Source organism: Oryctolagus cuniculus, chromosome 2, assembly GCF_051225735.1.
Source record: "Oryctolagus cuniculus isolate XC-2025 breed Fujian yellow rabbit chromosome 2, ASM5122573v1, whole genome shotgun sequence".
In the NCBI taxonomy this organism is placed as follows: domain Eukaryota; kingdom Metazoa; phylum Chordata; class Mammalia; order Lagomorpha; family Leporidae; genus Oryctolagus; species Oryctolagus cuniculus.
In genome coordinates this window covers 134,852,210-134,870,578 of record NC_142868.1, presented here as the reverse complement: position 1 = coordinate 134,870,578, position 18,369 = coordinate 134,852,210, and the positions used below count along the sequence as shown (strand labels likewise).

Here is an 18,369-nt window from a genome sequence, read left to right as displayed (position 1 = left end):
AGGCTGAAACCAGGAGCCCAGAATTCTATCTGGGTCTACAATGTGGGTGGCAGGGACCCAAGGACTTGAGCCATTACTTGTTGCCTCCCAGGGCTTGGAATAGCAGGAGGATGGATCAGAAGCAGAGTAGCCAGGACTTGACCCAGACACTCCAGTACAGAATGTGGGCATCCTAAGCGACAGCTTAACCACTGTCCCAAACACCCTTCCAGAAAGAACTATTTTTTTAAAGACTTATTTATTTATTTGAAAGGTAGAGTTACACAGAGGCAGAAGCAGAGAGAGAGAGAGAGAGAGATATCTTCCATCCTCTGGTTCACCCCTCAAAATGGCTGCAATGGCCAGAGCTGGGCTGATCCGAAGCCAGGAGCTAGGAGCTTCTTCCAGTCTCCCAAGCAGGTGCAGGGGGCCCAAACACTTGGGCCATCTTCTACTGCTTTCCCAGGCCATAGCACAGAGCTGAATCAGAAGTGGAGCAGCCGGGACTCGAACTGGCGCCCATATGGGGTGCTGGCACTGCAGCTGGCGGCTTTACCCTTAACACCATAGCACCGGCCCCCGAGAGAACTATTTCTAGGGAGAGCACAACCATAGTCCCATTATTGAACTGGAAGTCAAGACTGTCCCTGGGAATGGGCCAGCGCTGTGACATAGAAGGTTAAGCCTCCGCCTTGTGCTGGCATCCCACATGGGCACCGATTCGAGTCCTCAGTGCTCCACTTCCAACCCAGCTCCTTGCTGGTGCACCTAGGAAAGCAGTAGAAGATGGCTCGAGTGCTTGGGCCCCTGTACCCATGTAAGAGACCTGGAAGAAGCTCCCAGCTCTTGGCTTCGGCTGGCTCAGCCCCAGCCATTGCACCCATTTGGGGAATGAATCAGCAGATGGAAGGTATCTCTCTCTCTCTCTCTCTCTCTCTCTCTGTTTTTCTGTCTTTGAAAGAAATAAAATAAATCTTTAAAAAAAAAGGGGGGGGGGTAGCACTGTGGCACAGTAGGTTAATCCTCTACCTGCGGCGCTGGCATACCATATGGGCACTGGTTCTAGTCCCGGCTGCTCCTCTTCCAGTCCAGCTCTCTGCTATGGCCTGGGAAAGCAGTAGAAGATGGTCCAAGTCCTTGGGCCCCTGCACCCACGTGGGAGACCCAGAAGAAGCGCCTGGCTCCTGGCTTCAGATTGGCACAGCTCTGGCCGTTGCGGCCATTTGGGTAGTGAACCAACGGAAGGAAGACCTTTCTTTCTATCTCTCCCTCTCACTGTCTATAACTCTAACTCTAAAAAAATAAAAAATAAAAAAAAATTAAAAAAAAGCAAAGATTGTCCCTGGCTACTTTGAACTTCTCCTGCCCGTGAATCAGCAGCCAGAAAAGAGGACTGCTATACTACCTAGGACAATTGATCCTATCCACCAAGGGGGGAATGGGAACATCGTGTGTGGTATTCCCATGTCCTGTGATTAAAGTCAATGGCAAAACTGCTACAGCTCAGCTCATTCAGGAAGGACTGCTAAGAGCTCCACCAGGAACAAAGCTAAAGCATGTACCGGCTTCACATGACTAGCACCAAGCTTCTAAGGGATCTTTTTAGTCCAGCAACTCCCAGGATCAGCCAAACTCCCAGCTGATTCCACCTGATCCAGACCGGCACCCAGCAGGCCCCAAGCTTCAGACGCTCTCACTGCCTCTGATTTCTGTATCACTTTTCAGCCACAGAAATGTTGGTTTGCTTTGAGCCTGACCTCGCCTTTTTGAATTTCTCTTGTAGTATTTTATCTATTACTGCTCTGTAATTTAAAGGGGGTAAGGAAGTGTACCAAAGGATTTCACTCTGGGCCTTTTTCTTTTTTTTTTTTTTTTAAGATTTATTAATTTTATTTGAAAGGCAGAGTTACAGAGAGAAGAGAGGGAGACAGACAAAGGTCTTCCATCTGCTGGCTCCCTTCCCAAATGGCTGCAGTGGCCAGAGCTGGGCCAGACTGAAACCAGGAGCCAGGAGCTTCTTCTAGGTCTCCCACATGGGTACAGGGGCCCAAGTACTTGGGCTATCTTCCACTGCTTTCCCAGGCCATAGCAGGGAGGTGGATTGGAAGTGGGACAGCTGAGAATCCAACAGGCGCCCTATGGGATGCTGGTGTCAAAGGTGGCAGCTTTTCCCAGGTGCCACAGTGCTAGCCCCTTTCGGCTATTTTTTTTTTTTTTTGTAAGATTTATTTACTTTAGAGGTACAGTTACAGTACAGAGAGAGAGAGGAAGAGACAGAGAAAGGTCTTCTATTCGCTGGTTCAATCTCCAAATGTCCATAACACAGCTGAGGTGATCTGAGGCCAGGAGTCAGAGCTTCCTCCAGGTCTTCCATGCGGGTGCAGGGCCATCCTCCACTGCTTTCCCAGGCCATCAGCAGGGAGCTGGATTGGAAGCAGAGCAGCCAGAACTGGAACCAGAGCCCATATAGGATGCCAGTGCTGCAGGCAGATGCTTAACCTACTATGCCACAGTGCCAGCCTTGGGCTATCTTTTAAAGAAAACTTTCTAGGGGTCAGCATTGTGGCACAATGTGTTAAGCTGTGGCTTGCAACACTGGCATCTCATAAGGGCACCAGTTCCAGTCCTGGCTGCTCCCTCCATGCTAATATGCCTGGGAAAGCAGCAGAAGATGGTTCAAGTACTTGGGCACCTGCCACCCATTTGGGAGACCTGGATGGAGTGGGAAACCCAGATGCCTGAGCTAGCCCTGGCCAGCCCTGGCCATTGCAGCCGTTTGGGGAGTGAACCAGCAGATGGAAGATATCTCTCTGTCTCTCCTCTGTCACTCTACCTTTCAAATACATAAATCTGTTTTTTTAAATAAACTTTTTATTAAAGTGTGGTATGCATACAGAAAAATGCTCACTGAACTTTTGTAAAGTGACAAGATCTGTGTAATCAGCACCCAGATTAAGAAATCCAACATCAGCAGCGTCCAGAAAGTTCACTTCATGCTCCTTCCTACTCACTAGCATCCCCTTTCCGTTATCCTGACTTCTAATAGTAAAAATTAGTTTTGCCTGTTTATAAATTTCATATACATGAAATCATATAGTATGTATTCTTTCGTGTCTGGTTTATTTTCTTTCTGTACTATGTGAGATTCATCCATGTTGTTGCTTATAATTGTAGCCCTGTTATTCTCATTGTTATATGATAATCCGTTATGACTATATCACATTTATTCTACTGCTGGTAGACATTTGGTTGGTTTCCAATTTTTGGCTATTACAAACAGTGCATCTACGAACATTCTTGAACAAGCCTCTTGTTAAACACAGATGCATATTTCTGTTGGGTATATAATCTAGGAGTAGAATTGCTCAGTCACACCTATTTCCAGCTTCAATAAATACTGCCAAGCCATTTTCTAAACTGTACCATGGGGCCTGCACTGTAGTGTGTAAAACCTCCACCTGCAGTGCCGACATCCCATGTGCGCGCCAGTTCAAGTCCCGGCTGCTCCACTTCCTAACCAGCTCTCTGCTGTGGCCTGGGAAAACAGTGGAAGATGGCCCAAGTGTTTGGGCCCCTGCACCCATGAGAGAGACCAGGAAGAAGCTCCTGGCTCCTGGTTTCTGGCTTTGGACCAGTGCAGCTCCAGCTGTTGCAGCCATCTGGGGAGTGAACTAGTGGATGGAAGACTTCTCTCTCTCTCTCTCTCTCTCTCTGTGCCTTTGCCTCTCTGTAACTCTACTTTTCAAATAAATAAATAAATCTAAAAAAAAAAAAAGAAATGTCACACTATACCCCATAAATATGTGTAAAAATAAATAAATAAAATAAACTGTACCAATTTATATTCCTTCATTCGGCAAACAAAAGTTCTAGATGCTTCACATTCTTACCTGTACTCAGGATTTTCCATCTTGTTAAGGGGTTGCAACTTAAAATTGCATTTCCCTGAGGATTCATAGAGTTGAACAGTTTTCCTGTGCTTTTCGGCTACTGGCTCTATTCTTTTATAAATTATCTAGTGCGGAGGGTGGTCCCAGGGCATCAGATGGAGTCCCTTAAGATAAAAATCCTTTTCTGGCCGGCGCCGCGGCTCACTAGGCTAATCCTCCACCTTGCGGCGCCGGCACACCGGGTTCTAGTCCCGGTGGGGGCGCCAGATTCTGTCCCGGTTGCCCCTCTTCCAGGCCAGCTCTCTGCTGTGGCCAGGGAGTGCAGTGGAGGATGGCCCAAGTGCTTGGGCCCTGCACCCCATGGGAGACCAGGAGAAGCACCTGGCTCCTGGCTCCTGCCATCGGATCAGCGCGGTGCGCTGGCCGCAGCGCGCCGGCCGCGGCGGCCATTGGAGGCTGAACCAACGGCAAAGGAAGCCCTTTCTCTCTGTCTCTCTCACTGTCCACTCTGCCTGTCAAAAAAAAAAAAAAAAAAAAAGATAAAAATCCTTTTCTTCTTAAAGCTTATAATTAGTTTTATTTTAGGTTTACTTATTGAATTTTTAAAACTTTTCCTTGGAGTCAAAACTTTCTTTCATAGTTGCAGATTTTGATTTCCTTTTTTTTCCTTTTTGTAGGAGTAAAGGATTTATTTCAAGAAGCCAGCAGCGTGGGGGAAAGAGCAAGCTCTTGATCCAAAATGTGCTCTTTCTCTGACTAAACCTTTAAAAGCCCTTTCTCTAACACCTATACAAAAACCAGTTCAAGACCTACATGTAAAAGGTAGAGTAACAGAATAATTTTTAAAAACTTAGCATTTTCATTATTTAGTATGTGCAAACTTTTCCTTAAACAGACACAAAAACAGATCACTAAGGCCAGGCCTTCGGTGCAATAGTTAAGATTCCTGTATCCCATATCAGAAAACCCCAGCTGGAGTCCTTGCTTCGTTCCACTCCCTTTCCAACGTCCTGCTAAGGCAGACCCTGGAAGGCAGAAGATTGCTCAGGTAGTTGGGTCCCTGCCACACACATGGATGACCTGGACTGAGTTCCTGGCTCTCAGGCATTTGGGGAATCAATTGCTAGATGGGAGCTCTCTGTCTCTCTCTCTCTCAAATAAATGAAATAGATTTTTTAATAAAAAAAAGTTTAAAATTTTTATTAGAATTATGGAATTTTTGGTTTATCAGAAAAAGATATTAACAGAATGAAAAGGCAGGCCACAGATGGAGAAGTTATTTTATTTTTAAAGATTCACTTATTTATTTGAAATATTTACAGAGAGAAAAGGAGACCGAGATCTTCTATCCATTGGTTTATTCCTCAAGTGGAGAAGACAGGAACCGGGGTCTCCCAAATCTCCTACTGCTTTCCCAGTTACATTAGCAGAGAGCTGGATCTGAAGTGGAACTGGTGCCTATATAGGATAATAGTGCTGCAGACAGTGACTTAACCCACTGCACCACAGCACCGGCCCTATGGGGAAGGTATTTACTTCTATATATATTGCATTAATGGACTTGATCCCAAATTATCTATATGTATCTATACATAAAACTTTCACAAGTTAACAAGAAAAAGAGTGACTCGGCACAAAAAATGAGCATGCCAGGGGCTGGTGTTGTGGTGCAGTGGGTTACTACTCCATGGTTGGGGGCCTGCGTTATAGTACAGTGGATTAAGCCACTGTTTGAGACTGGCAGGAGCAGTTTGAGTTCTGGCTGCTTTGCATTCAATCCAGCTCCCTGCTACTGCTCCTGGAAAGACAGCAGAGGATGAATCAAGTACTTGGGTCCCTGCCTCCACGTGGAAGATCAGGATGGAGTTCCTGGCTCCTGGTTTTGGCATGGCCCAGTCCTGGCTGTTGCAGCTTTTGGAGAGTGAACCAGCGGATGAAAAATTCTCTCTCTCTCTCCTCCTTTCAAATAATAAATCTTCTAAAAGGAAAAAAAATGAATCAAACCAAAACAAGCACTTCATAGCAAAGGAAATCTCTGAGTGGCTGACAAGCATATGAAAGCTGACATGACGGGGCCAGTGTTGCAGGGAGCAGGTAAAAAGCTGTCACCTGAAGCATCCCATATAGGTGCCGGTTCATGACCCAGCTGCTCCACTTCCAATTCAGCTCCCTGCTACCGTGCCTGGGAAAGCAGCGGAGGATGGCCCACGTCCTTGGGCCTCTGCATCCACATGGGAGACCTGGAAGAAACTCCTGGCTTCCACCTGGCCCAGCTCCCTCTGCAGCCATCTGCAACCAGCAGATGGAAGATTTCTCTCTGTCTCTGCTTCTCTCTCTCTCTCTCTCTGTAACTCTGCCTTTCAATCAAAATAAATAAATCCTTTTTTAAAAAAATGACATGAATGATCTTCAGGGAAACAAATGCAAATTAAAACCACAAACTTTGGAGGGTTTGAACAATGATAATCTCTTGCTCTATTTACTCATATGTAGATTGAGCATTTAATGGCTATCTTTAGGAATTTACAGTCTGAGTGTGAATAAATGAAACAACAGAAGAAAGACATATTGAAATATAGTGAGTTATGTACTGAGACACAAAGGCAGTATGTTTACCCTCAAGTCATCACAAATACACTTAGCAAGATACTCTTAAGCCTCTGTGTTAGACGTGTTGTCTGGCAAAAAAGAAAAAAAATATAAAAAAATTAAAAAAAGACATGTTGTCTGGCTCTCTGTCACCTCCCGTGATTCCAGGGTGCATGCTGCCAGAGATCAGCCCATTAGTCTCAGTGCTTACAGGACACAGACCAGGCACATCTTGGTCCTATACATTTGGTCCCATACTATATCTCACTGTACCTCTTTTAAAAGCTTAGCCCTGAGAGTCTGCCATTGTCATTAACCTCTCTCCCCATAACAGTTTCCGCTTAGCTAAAAACAACCTCACTTTATCTTGAAACAATTCCCTCAGGTAAGCATTGTCACCTAAGACATCATTCTCATTTTACAGGAAACTGAGGCTTGCCGAAACTAAGTCACTTATTGGAGGTCACAGAAGTGTTCAGGGACAAAGCTGGGATGTGACGCTAAGTGTGTTCAACTTCAAAACCCTCATTTTCCGGTCTGCGCTGTGTAGTAGGTTAAGCCTCTGCCTGCAGCAGGGGGTTGGTGTCCCAGCTCCTCAACTTCTGATCCAGCTCTCTGCTGATGGCCTGGGAAAGCAGTGGAAGACGGTCCAAGTGCTTGGGCCCATGCACCAAGAAGAAGCTCTTGGCTCCTGGCTTCAAATAAGCCCAACTCTGGCTGTTGCAGCCATTCAGGGAGTGAACCCACAGATGGAAGACCTCTCTCTCCGCTTTGACCACTCTAACTCCGCCTCTCAAATAAATAAATCTTAAAAAAAAAAAAAAAACAAACAAACACACCCTTATTTACAGTCGCCGTGCTCCTGGCCCCCCAACAGCAAGAACGACCATCGTGGCGAGCCCCAGCCGGCAAGTCCCCATGTCCCTCTTCCCAAGGGATGCTGTCTGCCCCTTTTGCGGGGGTCCTGGCGGGGGCACTGCCCCTCCCTCAAACAGGAACACGTCGAGGGGGTGGAGTTGTGTGTGTGGGATTTAAGGCTTTCCCTCGATCCCCCAAACTCCCGGGGGATTTAGCCTCGAGGAGCAGCTCCCCTTCCCAGGGCTCTGTTCCGTGTTCCCACGCCTCGGACCCAGCACTCCTGGGGACCAGTCGGGCAGCGCCTTACGACTCCTTCGCCGCCAGGCAACCTGCAATCTCAGCTACCAGGGAGGCGGTGGGGGGGGGGGGCTCAAAAGGTGGGGCGAGGCTTTGCTTAAGGGAAGAGGACCGAGCCGACCCCAGCAAGGTTCCTCCTGCCCCCACCTGCCGGGGCATATAGGGCGTGTGCGTGTCCTAGACAGCTGATGCCTACAGAAAATGTCAAGGGACCGCCATGGACCCGATCGGGAATTTTCGGGTTAGCACTGATGGGAAAGGGCAGGACGTGGCGGGAGCCTGGCAGCTGCTCCTCTGACGAACGGCGCGCTCCTTGCCCCGAAAGTTGGGAGCGAAAGCACGCTCCCAACTTGCTCACCGCCAATAGCTACTAAGCAAACTGATTATCTGCAGGACGGAGAACCAGCACCTGCCCTGCGAGTTTAGTTCCCAAGTTCAGCTCCCAAGCACAGGCGAGGGATTAGCGATTCTTCGTCTGGAACCACAACACCCTGCACACACCCTGAAGATCACGGAGGGTGGCCCCAGGGCATTCGGTGGAGTCTTCCTAAGACAGCAGAAGCCCTCCAGCTCCGCCCAGGGAAAAGCTCTTGGACCGCAGGGAACCCACCCTGAGAACATAATTGCAGTTACAAGCATGCTTCGTGGATGTTCGGTGTATAGCTCCACTCTCCTGCTCGCACGCAGCAACAGTCACCCTGAGAAGGGACTGCTGCTACGGTCAGAGCCCCTCCAGTTGCAGCCCGCGTCGCTGCGGAAGCCAGCCCCTAGCTGACCTGCGTGCCCGCTGCTTCCTCGCGGTGTGGCCAGTAACTCCAGCTCTGCTGGCCGCCCGCTGCCGTGACTTCTCTTACCGCCCTCCAGCAGAAGCCGCCCCCCCCCCCCCACACCGATGTCCCCTCTCCGTTTGTTTGTTTGTTTGTTTTAATTCAGGGCCGATCACCCTTAGGTGATGTGGGCACGGAAAGTTCCTGGAAAGATCCAAAAGAAACACGATCACAGCGGTATCTCCAGGTCAGGCAAACTAAGCGTCTAGGGACGGCGGTAACATTGCTTTTCCCTGTGCTTACACACAACAAAACGAGTCGGCGCCGCCAGAGGCGAATCCTCCCTGGGCTTGGGTCCACACCGCGGGGGTCGGCGGAGCCGGGACAGGCAGGTACTACCCTTCTCCGCGTCCCCTGCGCCTCTGCAGGGCGGGGTAGCGGAGGCTCGCAGTTGCCCTAAGCAAGGGCAGGCACGGAGCCCCGGGGCTGGGTAGCTAGCCCAGGATCGCCGGGGAGCTCTAGAGTCCTTTCCGCGGCCGCCTGAGGGTGGGCACCTTTACACGCACTGGAAGGGAGGGCGCACACTCCCTAGCGCGGATCCCACCTTGCCGCTCCCAGGGTGGGGCGGGGTCTGGGGCGACCCCGGGACGACCTCACGCGCACCTCCTGTGGAGGCCCCGCCTGGGCCACAGGGAGAAAAGACAGGTCCCCGCCCCTGTCCGCCCACACCAATTTAAGCGTCTTCGCAGAGAGCCTGGGCAGGTTCCTGGGCTACACGTTCTAGCAGAGACGTCTCTCTGGCCTGGTGCTCTCTCCCTACAGCCTCAGAGGCGCCCCCGCTCCCCTTCCTACACTCACTCCGGCCCTGGCCGCACCATGCCCAGCCCTGGGTCGCGACGCCGCAGGTCTCCCGCTCCTTCCGGCCGCTCTCCGGCGCCCCAGTCCCCCAAGTCCCCTCTCGGCCCTGAGGGCCCAGGCACGTCCCGCACTCCCGGACACCTTGAGTCCTCCTTCTCCGTCGAAGCCATCCTGGCGAGGCCCGAGCCCCGCACGCCGGCCGCCTCCCTGCCGCCAGCCTCCGCCTGTGCCACCTGGGGCCACTGGACCGAACCCTCCCGGTGTCCAGCCCGGGTTCTGCCCTGGGCGTGTCCGGCCACTGGGCTGCCAGCCTACCTGAGCGTGGGTCTCCTGCCGCTGTGCCCTTGGCCTCCAGTGCCCGGGCTGCACATGGCTCCCTTCTGCGGCCTCCAGGGCTTCGGTGTCGCAGGTAGGGCGTGCCTGGCGTCCGCGCGCCGCGTAAGGGCGAGGGGTGGAGGGTGGTGGCCGCGACCGTCGAAGGCAGAGTGGTTTGAGAACCAAACGCGGTAGGGGAGGGAAGGGGTTCTGCTGCCGTTGAACTTGCGGTTGAATCTGAGACGCGGGGCTCGCTGAAAAAGCCGGCGCGAGGTTTCCCTCACCAGCTGCCCCGGTGAGGGGTGAGTGTGAGCGCGAGTGGGCCAGAAACTCTCCCGGCGGATTCTTGGGGCTTCCGGGGGACCTAGCCCTCTCCCGGGTCTCGGCCCCTGAACCTTACCGCTTTGGGGTAACAGTCCGTGCACATTTTCCCCAGGCCGCTCTCGTCCAGAACCCGTGGTCCTGTTTGCAGGGAAAAGGTGTTGGGGTGGTGCGGTCAGCCCAGAGCTGTTAGCGCCTGGCGGTTGCCCGGCCCCTGCTGCCGCCTCCGCGGCTGAGTCTACGAACTTGGGCACACTAACGGCCTTGTCCGGCGGCTCTCAGAGCGGTAGCCAGCGCTATCCCTTCGCGATTTTTACTGAGTAACTTCCTTCCTCCTCTAGCAGTACCATCTGCTTGCACCAGCTCTTGCCCACTTTAGACTGCTTGATTCATGCTTCTTCATATCCCCGTGAGAACAGGAGCAAAGTTCTCTCCTTACCAAGATTATTGTAACACAACTTTACCTGCCCCCCCCCCCCCTCGCTGCCTTGCCTCCACCTCTGGACCCCTAACTCTCCAAACTCATACCACTCTCTCTGGGAGACAGACATTACTCCAGCTCACTTTTTTTTTTTTTTAAGATTTATTTATTAGATTTATTAGGGCCAGCGTCGTGGCGCAGTAGGTTAATCTTCCGCCTGCGGCGCCGGCTTCCCATAGGTATGCCGGTTCTAGTCCCGGCTGCTCCATTTCCAATCCAGCTTTGGGCCAAGGCCTGGGAAAGCAGTAGAGGATGGCCCAAGTCCTTGGGCCCCTGCAACCACGTGGGAGATTGGGAAGAAGCCTCTGGCTCCTAGCTTCGGATGGGCATAGCTCCGGCCATTGCGGCCATTTGGGGAGTGAACCAACAGAAGGAAGACCTTTCTCTCTGTCTCTCCCTCTCACTGTCTGTAACTTTACCTCTCAAATAAATAAATAAAATTTTAAAAAGACTTATTTATTTATTCGAGAGGCTGAGAGAGAGAGAGAGAGGTCTTCCATTTACTGATTCACTCCCCAACTGGCTGTAGTGGTTGGAGCTGAGCCAATCTGAAGTCAGGAGCCAGGAGCCTCTTCCAGGTCTCTCATGTAGGTGCAGGGGCCCAAGGACTTGGGCCATCTTCTACTGCTTTCCCAGGCCATAGCAGAGAGTTGGATCAGAAGTAGAGCAGCCGGGACTAGAACCAGTGCCCATATGGGATGCCAACATTTCAGGCCAGGGCTATAACCCACTGTGCCACAGCACCAGCCCCAGGTTTTTTTTTTTTTAATATTTAAATATTTCATCCATTTGGAATTTTTAAAAAAGATTTATATGTTTGAAAGGCAGTTACAGAGAGAGAAGGAGAGACAGAGACCTTCCATCCACTGGTTCACTCTCCAAATCGCTGCAACAGCCAGGGCTAGGCCAGGCCAAAGCCAGTAGCCAGGAGCTTCTTCCAGGTCTCCTACGTGGGTGCAGGGGCCCAAGCACTTGGGCTCTTCCACTGCTTTCCTAGGTGCATTAGCAGGGATCTGGATCAGGAGTGGAGCAGCCAGAACTTATCTGGATTCAGCATATTTTTTCCCCCAGATTGTGAAGTCATCCATCTGAAAACCATCCATCTCTTCCCGCATTGCACTGTCTCTTTTTTTTACAGTGACTGTTGATTTTCTTCTTGCTCTTTGCCTGGCACAGTGCTGAGCACCTTCAAAGCACCATGTTTTTAAATCCTGTGATGCCTCTAGAGCAGGAATTATCACCAGTTTACATATGAGAAAATCAAGGCTCACCGAGGTGTATGGCTTCCCTAAGTATGTGGCTGGTTAACAGGCGGCAGAGCTCTTAAGGAACTTAAACAGCAGTCTAATCTCTCCTGAAGGGCCGTGGCTACTTCAAATTTCAAAACAGGGCAGGAGGCCTGCGCCGCGGCTCACTAGGCTAATCCTCCACCTTGCAGCGCCAGCACACCGGGTTCTAGTCCCGGTTGGGGCGCCGGATTCTGTCCCGGTTGCCCCTCTTCCAGGCCAGCTCTCTGCTATGGCCCAGGAGTGCAGTGGAGGATGGCCCAAGTGCTTGGGCCCTGCACCCCATGGGAGACCAGGAGAAGCACCTGGCTCCTGCCATCGGATCAGCGCGGTGCGCCGGCCGCAGCACGCTGGCCGCGGCGGCCATTGGAGGGTGAACCAACGGCAAAAGGAAGACCTTTCTCTCTGTCTCTCTCTCTCACTGTCCACTCTGCCTGTCAAAAAAAAAAAAAAAAAAAAAAAAAAAAAAACCAACACAAACAGGGCAGGAGACCTATACACCTCCTGGGTTTTTTGATCTGACCTCAGGCAAGCACATGGTAAGCCTCATGGGCCCAGTGGTTGTATCATGGGCAGCCAGGACCCCAGCTCTGCTCCCTTCATGGACTGTCTCTGCATCCTTGAGGCCTTCCCAAGGCCGGGGGGGCTGAGTGTTTTCAGAACTACCCTTGCCAGTTCCTCTGCCCAGACCACTCTCCTCCCAGTCCAGATTCCCCTTCAAGACCTGACTCAGGTACTGCCCCTTGGTTGAAGCATCTCCACTGGCCCACAGCTTGCTGAGCCGAATAGCACTTCTATGTCCCTTAGGAAAGGGTGTGCCTTCCTCCAGGCAGACACAGCGCCTTGTCAGGGGCCGAGGGAGTATCCTGCGCAGAATTTCAGAGCCACTCTCCCTGGGCCGAGGGTCTGACTGCAGTGCTCCTGCGGTATAGAGTGGCTTAGAGGGTGGGCCTGTTCAAGTGTCACTGCCATGAGATGGCCACCATTTCTAAAGATGCAAACCACTCCCCCAAACACTCATCTTGTGCCCTTTCCTCCTTTTTTCTCCCCCCACCACCTACTGCGATTGACACACCAAGTGTTCTCGTTATTTACCTTGTTGACTGTTTCCCCCACTTCTAACATGTAAGCTACAACAGCACAGGGGTTTTCTGTGTGTCCTGCCACCATGCCTGACTCACTGAAAAAATACTTGTGGGGCCAGCGCTGTGGTGTAGTGGGTAAGGCCAATGCCTGCAGTGCCGGCACCCCATATGGGCACCGGTTCTAATCCTGGCTGCTCCACTTCCAATCCAGCTCTCTGTTGTGGCCTGGGAAAGCAGTGGAAGATGGCCCAAGTCCTTGGGCCCCTGCACCTGCGTGGGAGACCCAGAAGAAGCTGCTGGCTCCTGGCTTCGGATTGTCCCAGCTGCAGCCGTTGCAGCCAATTGGGGAGTGAACCAGTAAATGGAAGACCTCTCTCTCTCTCTCTCTCTCTCTCTCTCTCTGCCACTCCTCTCTCTGTGTAACTCTTTCAAATAAATAAATAAATCTTTAGCCAGTGCTGTGGCTCAATAGGCTAATCCTCCACCTTGCGGCCCCGGCACACCGGGTTATAGTCCCGGTGGGGGCGCCGGATTCTGTCCCAGTTTCCCCTCTTCCAGGCCAGCTCTCTGCTGTGGCCAGGGAGTGCAGTGCAGGATGGCCCAAGTCCTTGGGTCCTGCACCCGCATGGGAGACCAGGAGAAGCACCTGGCTCCTGCCATCGGATCAGCGCGGTGCGCCGGCCGCAGCGCGCCGGCCGCGGCGGCCATTGCAGGGTGAACCAACGGCAAAGGAAGGCCTTTCTCTCTGTCTCTCTCTCACTGTCCACTCTGCCTGTCAAAAATAAATAAATAAATAATAAAATAATAAAATAAATAAATAAATCTTTAAAATATAAAAAGAAAAATATTTGTTGAATGAATGCAAAGGGTGAATCCCCGGAGTCCCTCCTCTACCCATCTTATAGGATTTCCCAAAGTAGTCAAGGAAAAGAGAGCAATGAAGGAGAGAGGGAGGTTTGGCAACTCCAGTTAGGGCCCAGAGGGCAAGCCACTGGGCTGGAGAGTAGTGGAAGCAGGAGTCTCCTGACCTTGTCTCCTTGTTTGTTTTCTGTCATTTCCGCACTCTTCCCACTTGGCCCTTACTTGGCCAAGGGGAAGGCTGGGCAGTGGAGTGGTGTGTGTGTGTGCTCTCTCCTCCAGGGTGGGTGGGCAGGCGGCCGCTGACTAATATCCCCTGCTGGTTGCTCTTTAGGCCTGGAGGTGGCTCACTGCGCAGGCCTCTGGGGCCCCCCATACTGGCCCCCAACTGGGGATCTTCATGATGCTGAGAGACACCAAAAGAGGGTCCGGACTATGTTTAACTTGGAACAGCTGGAGGAGTTGGAGAGAGTGTTCGCGAAACAACACAATCTGGTGGGGAAGAAGAGAGCCCAGCTGGCAGCCCGGCTCAACCTTACAGAGAACCAGGTGGGAGCAGGGACTCCTGGGACCCTGGGCTGCACATGGGGACAGTGGAAGTCGCCATGTCTGGGGAGGGGTGGAGGGGAGTGGAAGACATGGGCCTTCTTCCTCTGTGCCAGGCTGTTGGGGAGACACACCCTGCCTTTTTTGCATATTCATTTGAAGTCACATTACAGGGACAATGTGAGCTAATCTAATTATTCATCTAGAATAATAAAGCATTTCCATGCTGAATAAGGAGCTGTCAGTGAAAGCAAGTAGATACTCAAGAGATGAAGTATTTCATAAATCATAAATATTCCCTTGACCCCCATGGTCCCGTCCAGCTAGTCTCACATTTCTTTGCTCCTTTCACAGGTAAACCTCTCAAGATCTTGTTTTGTTCATTCTCACCTGATCCTCACCTCCCATTCGTTCCCTAACTCATTGCCTCTCTTCATCCCACCTTTCCCTAACTCCTTAGCAGGGTCTCTTCTGACCTCCCTGTTGTCCAAGCCAGCAGGTGCTTCCCCATCCTCCACGCATGGCAGCACTCAACACCCCTCTTCTCTTGGCTTCAACAGACCACACTTTCTTGGTTCTCCCAGTTCTCTGGCCACTTCTGTCTTCTTCTCCAGCTACTCTTCCCTGGGAGACCTCAGGATCTTCCCCGCTGGTCTCATCTATTCCTGTGGCCTAAATACCACCTGTAAGCAGCTAATTCCCACGTCGCGTCAGCCCGCTCTCCTGGCTTGTACATATAACTCTGTTCCTGAGGTCTCCACTTCATGTCTCATGGGTGAGCATTTTAAACTTAATAAGTCTAGACCTCAGTTCCTGACTTTTGTCCTCCCTAGATCTGTTCCTTTCCTTATACATAGCCCCCTGTCCACTAACTTGCTTAAAAAAAAAATCCCTCTTCATCCCTGCTGCTCCTCCACTTGCAACCATCAGCAAGCCTTGCCACCTCTGTCTCCAAAACACTTCCCTACTGTTGCCCCAGCTTATAGCCCCCGGTGCTTGAAGGATCACCACAGCGGCCTCCTGGCTCCTGCCTTCAGCCATTCTTCACACAGCAGCCAGATATGCCATTCAGTTAAGATGTAAATAGGGGCCGGTGCCGCGGCTCACTAGCCTAATCCTCCGCCTTGCAGCGCCGGCGCACCGGGTTCTAGTCCCGGTCGGGGCGCTGGATTCTGTCCCGGTTGCCCCTCTTCCAGGTCAGCTCTCTGCTGTGGCCAGGGAGTGCAGTGGAGGATGGCCCAGGTCCTTGGGCCCTGCACCCCATGGGAGACCAGGAGAGGTTCCTGGCTCCTGCCATCGGATCAGCGCGGTGCGCCTGCCGCAGCGCGCCGGCCGCGGCGGCCATTGGAGGGTGAACCATCGGCAAAAGGAAGACCTTTCTCTCTGTCTCTCTCTCTCTCTCACTGTCCACTCTGCCTGTCAAATAAATAAAAAATAAAAAATAAAAAAAGAAAAAGATGTAAATAGGACTATGTCATAGCCTGTTTATTCACTCATCTTTTAAAGACTTGTTTATTTGATTCTGTCCTCTGGTTCACTCCCCAAATGGCTGCAATGGCTGGTGCTAGTCCAGGCTGAAGCCAGGAGCAAGGAACTCCATCCAGGTCTCCCATATGGGTGGCAAGGGCTGAAGTACTTGGGCCATCTTCCATTGCTTTCTTAGGTGCATTAGCAGGGAGCTGGATTGGAAGCAGAGTAGCTAGAACTTGAACTGGTGCTCTTGTATGGGATGCTGGTGTGGTAAGCGGTGGCTTAACCCACTGCACCACAACACTGGGGTCCCCGTCAAGTCTTATTTAAAAGCCTCAAGGTGACACTCCTTACCTGTGGCCCTCAAGGACCTGGGTATGTGGCTCCCGCTGCCCTCTCCCACTTTGCCTCCTAGTGCTTTCTCCTCTGTGAGCCATGCTCTCCTCTCTTGCCTCAGACACTCCAGCCTGGGCTCCCACAGTGCCATGCTGTGGGTTGTCCCCTGCCCCACTCAGCCTGCTCTCCTCTGTCCCCACCACACTGGCCTCTCATGCTTTGAGCCTTGTCTTTAGTGCTGGTTCCTCAGGGAGGTTCCTCTACCCAATCCTGCTTCTGCCCACTTATCTTCCTTACTACGTTGTTTGCTCACCATTTTTACCAGTCTCTCTCCAGCAGGTGGGGAGCACCCAGGGGCAGGGACCATGCCTTTGTCAGTCACCACTGTGTCACCATCCCCCTAGGATGGCTTTTAGCACATAATAGGAGCTCAGCGAATCCTCGTTTGGTGGATGAAGGGACTGGAGTTATAGCAAAGGGTGCTTTGGAGGAGGTGCCTCCCTCAGAAGGAAGAGCAGAGTTCGGCCAGGCAGTAAAGGACAGGCCCTCTGGGAAGTGGGGGGACACATTCTCATGTCTACCCATTGCCCTCCATTACAGGTGAGGGTCTGGTTCCAAAACCGCAGGGTCAAGTATCAGAAACAGCAGAAGCTGAAAGCCACGTCTGCCTCCCTGGACGAGCCCTCCAGCAGCTCCGACAGCAGCATCCAGAGTGAAGACACCCGGTCAGGAGCGGACAGCTGAGGATGGCTGAGGCCGTCTCTGCTGGGGGCCTCTACTGGACTTCCCTGCCCCAGATCTCAGTGAAGAGCCTTGCCAGGGCCAAAGAGCACCCGAGGAATCAGAACTGTCCTGTGGGACTTCCTCTGACCACTGGGAGCAGGGATAACGTAATGATCAGGAGAACAGAGCTGGGCCTTCAGCTAGGTCCCTTGGCCAGGTGACTGAACTTCTGGGCCTCTTTGCTTCACCTTAACATAGGCGTATGGATAAGCTAGACCTCCCACTAGTGACATGGTATCTGTGAAGCACCTGCTGTGGGCCAGGCCTAGTGCCGAGTGTGTGACTGATGTTAAGGCTGATAGCCCCCTGCCCCTGTGTGGGAGTGGCAGCTCTACCAGCCCTGGTGGAGGCGGGGCCCACTGTCTGGGCATAGAAGGCCCTTCTCCTCTGCAGATGGTGGAGCTGAGGGCAAAGAGGAGGCAGAGGTATAGCTCCCCAAAGTTCCCTGTTTTGTCTGTTGTCACTGCAGAAGGACTCCACCCAGCTGCCTCCTTGGAGCAACACGCCACCCCATCACCTGTGTTTTCCGCCCGGATACCCACCTGAACCCCCTCCCCATCTTTGTATAGAATAGAGAAGTTTGGTTCCAAGCTTCTGTCTTTGCCAAGGCTGCCATTTTGTCATCGGTTTTTCCATATTTCCAGAAGACAGTTATTTCCCCCCTTCCTAACCCTCTCTCAGGGTTCCCTTTCCTGCCCAGTCATCTGCTCAGCTTCTAAGCCTCCTGCTGTAGCCTCCTCCTGTGACGCCTGCACAAATATAGCATAGACATTCAGGTCCTAAAAGGGCCCCTGCAGGCTAAGGTGAGGGGGTAGAAAAGCCTCCTGGTGGTGAGAGGGGGCGGCCCTCTAGGGGCTCTAAGAGCCGTTTTCTGCCACATTGGAAAGGAGCAAAAGTGGCCTAGGAAAACAGCTGGCTGCGAAGGCCGTGGACCATCCTCTCCCAGGCACCGAGGGGGAAGGCTGGAGGAGAACCGGGGTCCAAATTCCAGAACCTTTCCATTCCAAGGTCTCTTCCAGGAAATGGCTCAGTAAGGCTGGGGGTGGGGGTGGGGGTGTGGGGATGGACACAACAGCACACACACACACACACACACACACATCAAGTTGCCTGTGTAGCAATTACTGAGCTCCGCCCCATCTCCCAACATCACAAGATGACCACAGGTGCAGACACAGGTCTCTTTTCAAGGAACACAGAGTCAACTGGGGGACAAGGAAATAGCACAAGGCATGCTGGAGGCCTGTGGTTCATAGCTTTCTGGGGTTCAGAAGAAAGAACTCGCCTGTCTTCCATTGTCAGGGCAATGCTTTTGCACACTCATGTCTGCATGCAAGGTCAGGGATCTCAGACCTGAAGTCCACTATGGACTTTTTTTTTTTTTTTTTTTTTTTTTTAAGATTTATTTATTTGAAAGGCAGAGTTACAGAGAGAGACCTTCCATTTGCTGGTTCACTCTTCAAGTAGCCACAACTGCTGGGCCAGGCTGGAGTCAGGAGCCTCTTCCAGGTCTTCCACTCCAGTGCAGGGGTCCAAGGATTTGGGCCATCTTCTGCTGCTTTTCCAGGCCATAGCAGAGAGCTGGATCAGAAGTGGAGCAGCCGGAGACTTCAGTTGGTACCCATGTGGGATGCCAGCACTGCAGGCAAG

The 18,369-nt window shown here is 52.0% G+C and overlaps 1 protein-coding gene and 1 long non-coding RNA gene across 3 annotated transcripts in view; one reads left to right on the top strand and one right to left on the bottom strand.

Annotated features, from left to right (window-relative positions):
- LOC103347655 (uncharacterized) overlaps nt 1–9,688 on the bottom strand; it is a 61,660-nt gene extending 51,972 nt beyond the window's left edge. For both annotated transcript variants that reach the window (XR_016230272.1, XR_011386532.2), the window contains exon 1: nt 9,554–9,688. This is a non-coding gene — a long non-coding RNA (uncharacterized LOC103347655). The remainder of the gene's footprint in view (nt 1–9,553) is intronic.
- NOTO (notochord homeobox) lies at nt 9,068–17,405 on the top strand. The gene is made up of 3 exons (XM_008254249.5): nt 9,068–9,647; nt 13,919–14,133; nt 16,537–17,405. The coding sequence occupies exons 1-3, from the start codon at nt 9,257–9,259 to the stop codon at nt 16,678–16,680; spliced, it is 750 nt and encodes a 249-aa protein (XP_008252471.3). The 5' UTR covers nt 9,068–9,256; the 3' UTR covers nt 16,681–17,405.
- The last annotated feature ends 964 nt before the right edge of the window (nt 17,406–18,369 follow it).